The sequence below is a fragment of the Anneissia japonica genome, unplaced genomic scaffold (genome assembly GCF_011630105.1).
Source record: "Anneissia japonica isolate Jap-2015-1 unplaced genomic scaffold, ASM1163010v1 scaffold1306_len716249_cov185, whole genome shotgun sequence".
Lineage (NCBI taxonomy): Eukaryota > Metazoa > Echinodermata > Crinoidea > Comatulida > Comatulidae > Anneissia > Anneissia japonica.
Genome location: NW_022708971.1, coordinates 26,198 through 39,624, shown reverse-complemented (window position 1 = coordinate 39,624; position 13,427 = coordinate 26,198). Strand labels below are relative to the sequence as shown.

The 13,427-nt window shown below is 33.7% G+C and overlaps 1 protein-coding gene across 2 annotated transcripts in view; it reads left to right on the top strand.

The window, feature by feature from the left end:
• The first annotated feature begins 1,078 nt into the window (after nucleotides 1–1,078).
• LOC117106636 (fructose-bisphosphate aldolase, non-muscle type-like) overlaps nucleotides 1,079–13,427 on the top strand; it is a 14,822-nt gene continuing 2,473 nt past the window's right edge. Inside the window, exons 1-5 of one of the 2 annotated variants that reach the window (XM_033248029.1) lie at nucleotides 1,079–1,173; nucleotides 4,457–4,603; nucleotides 5,006–5,217; nucleotides 7,923–8,141; nucleotides 11,207–11,290. In XM_033248029.1, coding sequence (XP_033103920.1) covers nucleotides 4,489–4,603; nucleotides 5,006–5,217; nucleotides 7,923–8,141; nucleotides 11,207–11,290 — 630 coding nt within the window. In that variant the 5' untranslated portion in view covers nucleotides 1,079–1,173; nucleotides 4,457–4,488. Of the gene's footprint in view, nucleotides 1,174–3,508; nucleotides 3,654–4,456; nucleotides 4,604–5,005; nucleotides 5,218–7,922; nucleotides 8,142–11,206; nucleotides 11,291–13,427 lie in introns of those variants that run through there. The other variant, XM_033248030.1, reaches the window with a different exon arrangement.

Sequence of the window (13,427 nt, the reverse complement as noted above, 5' to 3'; positions counted from 1 at the left end):
ACTGTCTTCAGTAATAATACTTCAATGACAGAACCCTCGTGGTTCCTAAATTGTTGTAAACTTGATGTTACCGACTCCGTAAATTATCTGGGTGTTATTTTATCAAACGAACTTAGTAGATCACATAAACATGTGAAACACTGAAATGCCAAAGAGTATTTCACTCCCTTCAATGTATAGGCATGTGCAAATGTGGTTACTGTATGCATGCGTTAAGTAAAGCACACGTATGGAACAGTGTGTTGGTCCCTATTCTAATTTATGGCTGTCAATGTATTAACGCCAATACAAATTACCTAAACAAATTAGAAACTACACAGAGTAAGCTTATTAAAGCAACAATTGGTTCACAAACACTGTAAACTACACCTCTGTTACATGCCTTTTAAGCGTTCCAAAAGTAAATGATATCCTAATTACGAGCCTGCTGGACCTTGTCAAATTATAAATATACATCTAAGACAAGATATCTTATGCTTACCCTTCTTAACGATCAGGAGAAAGTTATATTTTTTTTCAAAGAATACACTTGTTGATCAATCGGTTTGTGAATCGATCTGATTTTTCCTTATGCCTCATGTTTATGTATTGGTCAAAAACCGAAAGGTCCACTGATTAATACGATAGTATAATACATACTCCAATTATCGTTCACTTATGCAGGACACTTTTCAGTAGTGTTTTAATTATTTGTTCAATTAGTTTAGTAAATGTGTTTTTAATGTATGTATATTTTATCATCTTCTTTTTTGTAGGTTGATGAGTAAATTTAATTTGAAATTTTGAAAATTTGATTTTAACCACATCACTATGATCGTTTTATAGAAAAGAATGAGGTATGTTCTATAAAACGATCATAATGATATGTTCTATAAAACGATCATAATGATTATGGTTTAAAAAATCATTTTTTTTTAAATGTTATGTCAGCACTTTCAAATTGTCAAAGACACATAGTTTGGAGCCATTTCACTTCTTCGGTTAGTGTCTCTAAGATAGGGCACATCTCTATTAAGAGGAAATTGGCCCATAAGAGTTAAAGATCTTAATATTATTGAAATACTAATAATGTTTACTCAAACAAACTACAGTAGACTACTTAGAGGGCTTTCCACGAGGGCGCTATTTTCGGTCTTTGCAAAATCAGCGGAATTCGAAGACGTTGTGTTGAAAGTAAGTTCTGCTAAATAAGTTGTGAAAATGACGTTTAAATGAGTAACATGAATGCTTTGTCAATTCTAGCAATGCTTAAATGAATGCTTATTTTACGATTGGTAATTAATTTCTTGAATTATATATATGGAAATCTTTTAATTTATGTATCGGCTATCCAGGTACCGGGTGCGACGTGTATCGACCAGGTACCCTACCGGCATATTTTTATGTATGATAGTTATAATACAGCGGCCCGACCTGGTACTACTGGAATTGGCTCGTGTGATCTAGGCCTGGCTAGCCTAGTTTGGAACCGTCCGGAACCTGGTTCGGGTGATGTTTCTTCGTATCATTTACTTGTAAAGTTGAAAATTATAACTCTATGGTTGAAATAAACTTGGCAGATACAGCTAGCTAGGCCTAGGACTAACTATGCCTACCAGTACCAAGATTTGATTTTTTTTCCCCTGAAAATTTAAGATATGAAATACAAAAATATACAAAATATATATAGGCCTAGGGGCCTAATCATATAGGCCTAGGCCTAGACGAGGCCTAAAAAAAGTAACATGTAAAATTAACATAACTTATTTCCATTGTGCCCCTCTTTCCCTCTTAAATAAATACATAACAAATAATAATACAAGATAAAAAAATACAATAACAATCACAAAAACAAAGAAATAAAAACGCCATGGCTAGAGATACGGTACCGTATCGGAACTTCTGATTGCTAAAATAAAGGTACGGTAAATTATATTACGTCATGATTTGCCAATAGAAACGCTGATACATGCGTGACGTCATTCAGTGCACTGCTATTGCAAGAGTAATGAGTGTGTGTTTTAGCAAGGAGGTTTGGTTTTAGCAACCATCGTTCGTTCGCGGGTGTTGTTGATAAGCTGTGATTAATATTCTGTAGCCTGAGGCCCTATAGCAAATAAAAAGGATAGCACTTTTGCTAGATTTGGCAACATCAAGCGAGAATAAACTATTTTAATAGTAGAAGCTAGGCCTTAGCTACTCCTGAAACCTCCTACGCCTAGCCTAGTAGTACGCCTATGCCCTACTAGGCGGGTATTCAGGCTAGGCCCTAGGCCTAAGCCTAGCCTTAATGACCATAAAATACGCAAGAATAACAGAAAGGATTTTTAACCCAAACATTGTGATAAGCCCCAATTGAAATACATGAAATGGGCCTGAAGTTTTATGACATAAATTTGATCGTAACTTTTCGCGCCACGTTTCTCATGATCGCGACGTAGACTCCGCAAAAAAGTCAAAATCGAGTCGGTCATTTCTATTGGCTAATCATGACGTAATATCATTTACCGTACCTTTAGCATTCGGAAGTTCCGATACGGTACCGTATCTCTAGCCATGGCGAAATAAAAAATATACAAATTTACTGTTGCTGAAAACTGAAAAATAATCAGTATTATTATTAATTATTATTAATTATTTTGTTTTTTGCGATTTACTTTCCCATACCTGAATAATGCTGCTGTACAAACGTATGGTGTATCTAGGGGGATGCAGCACCCTGTCTCTCCCAATCCCCTTGAAAATGTTTGATGCAGAAAAACCACCCTCTATAGAGTGAGCAGGTGTCATCATTTATTGCATTCAACTTATTCAAAACATATTTTTCATATATCTTTGATCATGTCTAAATACTAATACTCTACTGCTTTATTTTAATATGATACTATATTTATAATAAGCTATTATTCAAATAATAAATTATGTAGTATGTAGCATCTAATAGATAAGATTATAGTTATTATAATAAATTATTATAATAAGGCTGATATTGTAAATGTCCACTGCAAATTCAAAGTTCACTGTTTGAAAATACTCTGGATAAGTCTGAAGAAGAGTGTTACCAACTTGAATAGTCATACCAACATGGCTGAGTCACTGTCAGGGACCAAAAGTTCTGCTAAAGCTTGTCAAGGCCCACCAAGATAAATTTATGGTTGGCACATTGCCTAAACATGGAGGCATAAAATAACCTATATCAATTGAGTTGAAAATATCCTATAAGTTGCAAATCAGAAGTAAAGGGAAGACAACAGCATAAAAATGTTTGTTGAAAGATAAATGTAGAACAATTCCAATTGAAAATAAATATTTAAATTTATTGATATACAGACTACTGTTAGATCAATTTATGTGTAAGACTTCCTGGTGTAGAATATCAATCCTTCATTGTATATCATGGATCAAAAAATATAGCAACTCATTTCTGCCTTCAATTGTTTGAAATGCCTAGTCATGCCAGAAGCCAAATACAGTAATCGTTCAGATTTGCTGTTTCTATGTAACGGCCAATCTGATTCGTCTAAATATGTGGGTGTGACAGAGGTGTAACCCTGATTATGCATGCATCAGTGAACATACCATACAATACTTATTTGCCACATCACACTGTATAAGCAATATTGTCTGATGGTTACAATGCATAGTTGTCATATTTAATTATTCTTTGATTTTAGGTGAGTTATCCTTAAGCCAATTTTTTATGTTTGCTGATGATGTTTTTTGAACAGTAGAATTGTATACAGTTATATATCTGTCTCTTATACACATCTAGATGTGTATAAGAGACAGACGTCATTCAGTGCACTGCTATTGCAAGAGTAATGAGTGTGTGTTTTAGCAAGGAGGTTTGGTTTTAGCAACCATCGTTCGTTCGCGGGTGTTGTTGATAAGCTGTGATTAATATTCTGTAGCCTGAGGCCCTATAGCAAATAAAAAGGATAGCACTTTTGCTAGATTTGGCAACATCAAGCGAGAATAAACTATTTTAATAGTAGAAGCTAGGCCTTAGCTATACATATATATACATACATATATATATATAAGATGTGATATATATATATGTATGTATATATATATATATTTTCACTTGTTTTTAAATACAGGGATCCTAATTCACGGCAATCTCCCAAGGAAGGTCTCCTAAAAAGAGATTTTTTTGTCAACACTCCGTAACTCACTAGATATACTAATTCCTTATTAATTCAGAGGGTCAGGCCAATGATGAATCACCTTCAGGGGTTTTCACCACTTACTCTACAGGCACTTTTTACCAGCACCCCCCCCCTACAGGCACTTTTTACAGCCCCCCCCCCCCCCTCCTTTCCCATACAGGATCTTGATTACAGGCTTGGTATGTGGTTACCAACAATTTACTGATTCAGGTTTCGAAGGTAAAGCATCTATTGTAAGAATCAAGTAGATGTTTATTGTCAAGTCATCTTTTAATACAGTAAAAAATGTTGTTCTTACCACACAGGAAAAAGCCCTGAAGGATCTCCAATCATCATCATGCCTATTCCTGCTGTGGAGTATCTGAGTGATGAGAAAAAGAAAGAGTTAGCGCAAATTGCCAAATCTATAGTAGCCAATGGAAAGGGAATTTTAGCTGCTGATGAGAGCACAGGTATTGTGTCTGAATTGGAAACCATTATTAACCTTTTTTATCACAATGTATTACTATATTTCTTTAGAGAAAGTATGGTAATTGGGACAAATGTTAAAACACATACTTTCTTGAGAATACTGTATGACGAGGCTTAAAATAACATATTATGATTGAAAAACAGGGGGTTGTCTTATACAATTTTTAAATCATGTTTGTCTACTGAAATGAAGCTACTAACTGTTAGTATGAATAAATACAATTTTAAAGACGGGGAAACATTTAGAAGCCCATAAAATGGTATTATTTGGAAGCTTAACCCTAAATTTGGCTACTTTTTTTAGCAAACTAGATGCATTGTCAAGACGATAAAGAGCAGCAACTAGTCAGAATTCCATTATATTGCATCCCTTTGATTTACAGGCACAATCGGAAAACGTTTTGCATCTATTGATGTTGAAAATATTGAAGAAAATCGTCGTCTGTATCGTCAACTGTTGTTCAGTGCAGACAAAAGCCTTGCTAATTATATCGGAGGTGTGATCCTATTTCATGAGACGTTCTACCACAAGGCTGATGATGGCACTCCATTTGTGGATATTCTGAAGAAACTTGGAATTGCTCCTGGTATCAAGGTAACAACTGGAATTCTGTTAATTTTATTCTAAACATTGAAGATGAATTGAAAGATGATGATTTGACTTTAATTTAATGATTACTTTACTACTAGTACTACATAAGTAAAAATAAATTACCTAAACCTAAATGAATCACATTGTTGTGTCCATATAATATAACTCAAATTTTAAATCAACTGTTGCAAATAAAACAACTATGATGATTAGTAACATAGTTAAATAAAAATTAATAATCAAACTTCCCAACACAATGATAAAATATGTATTAGACACTTGTATGAACTGAGACAACTATATACGGAGATTGGAAACGCGACTGGATTCTATTGTTCTTTAGTTTGTGTGCTTAAGTGAGATGCAATTAAGGTTGTTTGAACTGCAAACGGGCATCTTCCACACACAAGACAAGCGGATATTTTCATGGCGGTATTTGACATATTTAAATGTTAGATTCATAAACATATATATAGCAGTTTAAATGATTGAAATGTATTGTATGCTTGCATAAGGCTACAATAGGCTAGTAATTCAGCCACCCCTACACCCGGAAAATGCCTGAATTGAAGAAACATACTAAACTTTAAGTACTGCTTATACATTTATAAGCACAATCGTATATGTTCTAGAATTATTTACCACAACAGAAAAGGTATTTATTTGTGTAGAGAAGTAAATCATGTTCAGGAATCAAGAGAATATGTATTTTTACTTTAATTGACATATTTTCGTATTACTGACCATTAAAGCAATAATTATGTTGCCAACTTCAACTATTAAACAATTATATCTAATATTCATGAACCATTAGCCATTTGCATGTGATATTTCAAAAGATTAGCTAAACTTGTTTGTAGAGTCATTAAACATCTTCATGGATTACATGATTATAAATATGAAATACTGCCTTAGTTATGTCCTAGTTAAGGCCAACAGTGTGGCCTAGCCATTATAGGCCTTTGGGCGTAGGACCGTTTAGGCCGTGAACAAGTTTGGCTACAATGTATCAAACACAAATTGTATTGTATGTTTTCATTGTGGCTGTAGGCATATGCATACAACCCTAGGCCATCCTAGGCTATATTTCAGGCTAGGCCTACACTTCTAATTAGAAAAATTCTGCAAACAGAAAAAACATTTTTCTTGATTTTCCAGAATTCAATCTTTTTGTTACTGTTCATAACAAGGGCTTGTCAGAAAATCATTCCATATTTGCAAGAACAAAAAAAAATTTGCATCTGCTTTAGGTTAGAAGTTAATGATGATCTACTTTAAATTGAATTTCTGAAGTTTTTTGTTTGTTTTTGGGCAGACAATATATCTTATAAACAAACAAACTAAAATAATCAAATCAAAGGTATAGTTTAACATCTTTGATTAGTATATTTTGGTATATTTAATAGGGACCTTCAATAGGCGTGTCTTTCCACCAACTACACACTTTTTTCTACATGTACAGTATATGAAACAATATCGAAATTAAAAAGAATGGTTTGTCAAACTTGTTGTATACCATGATTTGTTTTTTAGCATGCCTTAAATGAGATGCAAACCATCATACAGGCTGCAACCAAGTGCATCACTAATAGCACAAGTAAACATATTTCACAATTCACATAAGCTAGGACAACTAAACTGTATAATTCTCAGGTGAGAGTAATAAAAGCTATGGTGATTTTATATTTCGATTTTCTTCATTCATATCAAACTTTTTACCCAATTATGTTCACACTAGTGCTTATCTTCTCTCAACTAAATTCTGAGTAACTAGGTCTGAGACCATCAATTTTATTACAGGGTGCAAAACTAATGCTAGCCTGCTTGCCAATGCAAGTGAAATACAAAAATTGGCCAGTGGTTTTTCAATTCCCCCCCCTCCCACAAAAAAAAGTACAGTTCGCACTGTCATAAGCATACAGGAGTACCATACTACTAATATACTATGTTCATCGCGATAAATTTTGTTTTTCTTCATTGTTTTCAGCTTTAGATTAAACATACTGATTGATTATTTTATTGAATGATCAATATAGACCTGCATATTAAACTAGTATTCATGGAAGTTGTGTATGAGTAAAATATATGTATTTAAGAAGATAAAAACTTCGGACACTAAACAAATTTGTGTAGAGCCTACATACAATGGTATCAGGCAGGCTAACCCCTCAGGCCTGCTTGTAGGCTAAGACAGGTGGATTTTTATTGTCTTGTAATTTTGTATATTTAATGAAGATATTGAGTACACCTAGCGCAACTACATTCCCCCCCCCCCCACCAAACCGTAGAACATCATGCTGGCACTGCTTCTGGAATCACCGCTGGTTTCAGGACAAGCCTATTCGGTAGTTGTTTTCATTTACATGGTTTAGTGATTATGAACTGAGCATGAGCAGTAGCATTCGGTTGCCTGTATTTGCATAAAAGCTCCCTACAGTCAATGTATTGCTGGGGTGGAAGAACAAAGGAAATCTTGGGTTGTTTTCAATCTCTGTATGTCGTCGTCTCAGATATAACTAAGCCAAAGTGAAAAACAAGGTACTGAGCATGTTTAAATTCCTAGTGTCATGGTTATCTTGTTTTACTGTACAATACTCTTCATTGTACTGTACCACAGTTTCTCTTACATTTAATCTTCCACTAGCACTCAAAGACACAAACATCTATCACAAAATATTTGATATGTAATAATTGATGTTGTTGCACAGGTTGACAAAGGTGTGGTACCTCTTGCCGGGTGCCATAATGGAGAGGGCACAACTCAAGGTCTAGATGGGTTATCTGATAGGTGTGCTGAGTACAAGAAAGGTGGTGCACAATTTGCTAAGTGGCGTTGTGTTTTGAAGATTTCAGACAACACTCCATCTGAGGTTGCTATGAAGGAGAACGCAAACGTTCTTGCACGTTATGCTAGTATTTGCCAACAGGTATATAAAATATAGTCATTTATACTGTGCTATTTCCAGCAAATTCATAGTGCCAAGTGTCAAATTCAATGTACCAAGAGCGACTGCTCACCAGGTCAGGCCTCTGTGGTTAAATTATTATTTTAAGTTAAATTAAGTTATTATATTGGGTTATTTAATAAACTAGAAATTTTTAAATAATTAGAATGTTTATTTGTTCAAAAAAAACCATTTAAAATGATCATTTGTACAAAATTATAATAAACAAATTGGAAAAAAAAAATTGAATACCAAGACGCGTTTTGAACTCACAACCTTAAGTTCTTTAGAAGACATCCTTAACCGACCTTAAATTATTATTTTAAGTTAAATTAAGCTATTATATTGATTTTTTTAATAAACTAGAAATTTTTAAATAATTAGAATGTTTATTTGTACAAAAAAAAAACATTTAAAATGATCATTTATACCAAGACACGTTTTGAACTCACGACCTTAAGTTCTTTAGAACACATCCTTAACCAAAGGTCGAGAGTTTGAATCATGCCTCGGTGTTAATTTTCTTTTTTAATGAACATGAATGAGAACTGTTTGACAAAATAAAAAAAAAAAATTAAATACACGATTCGAACTTGCTAAATGCGCAATTTGAACTCACAAACTTAGCGACGTGTCCTATATTATTACTACAGTATGGATGGTGCAGTGGATTAACGATGTGTAATTAGGAACCAAAGGCCATGAGTTTGAATTGCACCTTGGTGTTAATTTTCTTTTTTAATGACAAAATGAAAAAAAAAATAAATATGCAATTCTCACAATCTTAAGTTCTTTAGAACACATCCTTAACCAACCGCACCATTTATGCGACATGCACTATTAGTGGTAAATGGCAGTAATGTACAATCCTTGATGAAACCTATGTTTCGTTTTGTAGCTGTAGGGAGTTCCCTGGGGTTCAACTTTAAAAAAAAAAGGGCGATGAACGGTTGTTGGAAATCACCTGTAGTTTATGTGTACAAAATTACATGCACTTTCGTTCAAAACAAATGATGCTGAATGCTATTAAAGTTTGAAACCACTGTTTTGTTTTGTAGGTGTAGGGAATCCCTGGGGTCCAAATTAAAAAAAGGGCGATAAGCGTTTGTTGGAAATCACTTGTAGTTTATGTGTACAAAATTACATGCACTTCCGTTCAAAAATGGCGACGCTGGACGCTTTTAAAGTTTGAAACCCCCGTTTTGTTTTGTAGGTGTAGGGGATCCCTGGGGTCCAACGTAAAAAAAGGGCAATGAAAGTTTATTGGAAATCACATCTAGTTCATGTGTACGTGTAATTTCATACACGTTTGTTCAAACCTGGCAACGTTGGACGCTTTTAAAGTTTGTAAAGTTTTGGTAACAAGACCAATAGCAAGAACAGCAGTGGGGCTCTGGGTCAGCGCTTTGCTCGGACCAAGAACTATAAAAGTGTAGGATCCCATTCTGATTTATACAATATTTATATCAACTATGATATTTATCAATATTTAAATAGTTTCATCACTTTGCTTATTATTGTTGTGGAACTGTTTTAATCGTTATAGACACACTGGATGTTAACTGGAAGTCATGTTGATAACATCAACGAAAGCTCGCATTAAGTTAACATCCATTGTGTTTGGTTTGTTATTGTTTATTAACAGTTCTACAACTGTGATATTCCTCGATAAAAAATATATGGTTATAAAAAATATGTAATTAGACAATTAAAAGTCTCTTGACTTTTCTGGGTTATCCTTAGTGTGTATCACACACACAAATTCCAATTCAATCTAAATTTATTTTGATTAGCCACCCCAAAGGAGAGAAGCTCCGGGGAAGCTCTTGTTTTTGCCCGTGTTCTGCTTCATGCTGTTGTCGTCGTCGTTGTTGTTGTTGGGTAAATTGCTTGTTACCACGATAACTAAAGTTTGGTAAGTCTGATTGGTTTCAAACCCGGCAGAATTCAAGATGGTAATAAGAAGACGGGGCCTATTGTTTTTGGTATGTGTTTGAATACGCTAATTGCTCATTTGCATGATTAATATTTCACTAATCAGGTAATTTAGGCTAGTTACAATGATAACTAAATTGTGTTAAATCTAATTGGTTTCAAACTTGACTGAATGCAAGATGCTAATAAGAAGGTAAAGGAGCCTATTGTTTTTGGCACTTGTGTGAATATGTTAATTGATAATTTGTATAATTAATATTTCACTAAGCAGGTAATTTAGGCTAGTTACCACAATAACTAAAGTTTGGAAATTCCAATTGGTTTCAAACTTGGCAGAATATAAAATAGTAATAAAAAGACGGGGCTTATTGTTTTTGGTGGATGTGCAAATATTCTAATTATTCATTTGCATAATTAATATTTCACTATAATCAGGTAATTTAGGCTAATTATCATGATAACTAAAGTGTGGTAAGTCTTGTTGATTTCAAACTTAGCAGATTGCAAGATGGTAATAAGAAGACAGCATATTGTTTTTTTGTGAATATGCTGAGTTGCTCATTCGCATAATTAATATTTCACTAGTCAGATAATTTAGGCTAATTAACGCAAGTCCGATTAGTTTCAAAGTTGCCAGAATGCAAGATGTTATTAAGAAGATTGAGCCTATTGTTTTTGGTACATATGTAGTTTTTGCATAATTAGTATTTCACTAATCAGGTATTACTGTATAGGCTAGTTACCGCGATAACTAAAGTTTGGTTAATTCTTATTGTTTTCAAACTTTGCACAATGCAATATGATAAAGCGACAGTATTTTGTTTTAGTATGTGTGAATATGCTAATTGTTCATTTGCATAATAATAGTTTATTGATCAAGAAATTTACAGTATAACTATTCTTCATGTTATTGTCACTGGTGTAGAAAATTGTTTGTTACCACGATAACTAAGTTTGGCAAGACTTACTGGTTTCAAACTACTACTCATCAATTCTCAGATAAAAAATCACAATTTGGGGAGACTATGCTTTTATTGCGCAGTATAAAAGTAGCATTTCTAGCTCATTACTTATATTTAAATACCGCCAATAGTGAATTTATTATTTTTCAGAATGGTCTTGTGCCCATTGTTGAACCGGAAGTGCTAACAGATGGTGATCATGATTTGAAGAGGTCACAAAAAGTCACTGAACAGGTATAATAAACATTTACAGAGACTTACGGTATACACTCTCTGATGTAATAGCAACCAAGTCAATTACTCCTTTTAGCTCATTGTGTACATATCCCATATGAGTTAATAATCCCGCCTGTTTTATAATGGGGAGCTATCGGTTTGTGTGACGACGTAACATTAGAACGGTTTTAGTCACCTGTGACCGTTTTCCATCCTCTGCACAATGTAGATTCAGTCCAAACTGCATCCTAGAAACCAGACAACAACAAGAACTCAACATCAAACATATGACATGCCTAAATATGGTTATCATGACATCGCATCATGACCATATATATCCCGGTATTCTTAAAACAAACTTTAGTCGTAGTTCGATCTAAAATTTAAAAATGATGTCATTTCGTATTCATAAAACGAACATCGACTAGCACTACAACTAAATGACGCTAACCTCGACTAAAATGATACCTCCGCAGACCGATTTTTTTAGTCAGCCTAGGGTCAGGCTAAATGGCCGACTTGAAATATTTACCCCACTAAAAACGTGTTTTTGTAACTCACAATGAAGTGAAAAAATAAAAACAATTGTATATGCAGGTTTGATATATCTTTGGTGTGTTAAACAAAAGAGACATCAAGTTTAGCTTCCAAAAGGAGAAATTAACATCTTTTCCTAGCCACATGCGATAGTTCCTGATTTGCACGAAATCCACTTCCGTTGCAATCACCTAGCTTCACCATAACAACACCAAAGATGGCACCGCCCTCGCTTGGGCTCAACTATAATAACTTTCCAAAGAAAGCAAATTTTCAGTGACTGCAAATTCTTTATCGTAATATGTTAACAACTAATATAGTTATTATTATAGAAAATTAATTAAGCGAATGATGTTCTATTATGAATTATGGGGAAATAGGTTTTTGAACCACAGACGGCAGCTTAGTATTTATCCGCGTTACCGGATCTCTAAAATTTCGTCCGCTATTAAAGTTAGCTCTTTTCATTTCTTAGTTTGATAGTCGTGGCCTGCCAGTCGTCTTCAGTTGATCTAAAACTAGGACTTGATTTAGTCGTAGTTAAAACTTTGACTACATTGTTTGTGAATACAAATTGAAGTTGAAGTTGCAACTAGCACTAAATGAAGTTCTAGTTTGAAATTCGACTAAAGTTTGTTTTAAGAATACAAGCGATAGTCACATCATGAATATATATGGGTATATTATACAACAGTTTTTTTTAAAAGAAAATTTGATAGTTTGGAAAGAGAGCTTAACATTCGATTCTGAAAACAATATCAACACTTCGAATTACTTATGTCTATGTATTTAGATATCACAGATGTACAGTACTCTATATACCAATTACTATTATCTTATCACATGGTATGCAATTTAACACAATAGTTTGCCTTGAATTATTGAACTTGTAATTTTACAAAATCACTACTGTATTCATATCATACATCAATTATATATTATTATTATTAGGTGATACGCTGCTACAGTGTATCACCTATTGTTTTTCTTAAGATTTTTCTTTATTTCTTTTTTTTTCATTCTTTCCCCGTTTTTTGTTCACTGCTTTTCTCAAAAATGACAAAGGCTTTATCCTTGCAAATTGGCCAGCACATAGATTTACATCTGAAATTTTGCATGGCACTTCTTGGGTGCCGCCACAGTCATGTGACATCATCTATGCCCCATTTTGTGGAATTTTAGTATTTTGCGTGTGCGTCATGACGTGCGTGTATGCATGCTTTAAAATGTATATTACATATTCTGAAAGCACATGAGTTGTAGATATAATTTTATAGATCATTATAGATAATCTGACATTGTGAGGTTATCATATTGCCATATGAATTCCAAAAAACTGAATTTTTATTATTAAGGTCATAATTGTTATACGCATTAGACTTTATCTTGGTCATCCTTGGTCAATCGTCTCCCAAGTTTTAGTATTTTAAAGCTGAGACAATTTCCTTTCATAATTGTGCCCTCCATTTTCATTTTGATTGCATCATCATTGTCAAAATTAATGTTTTTTCTGACACTCCCCCCCCCTTGCATTTTCTTCCTATCAAATCTTTGTGAAATTTTAAGATTGATCATAAATTCCTCAGCAATAGGCAATATTCAACATTAAAATAAAAAT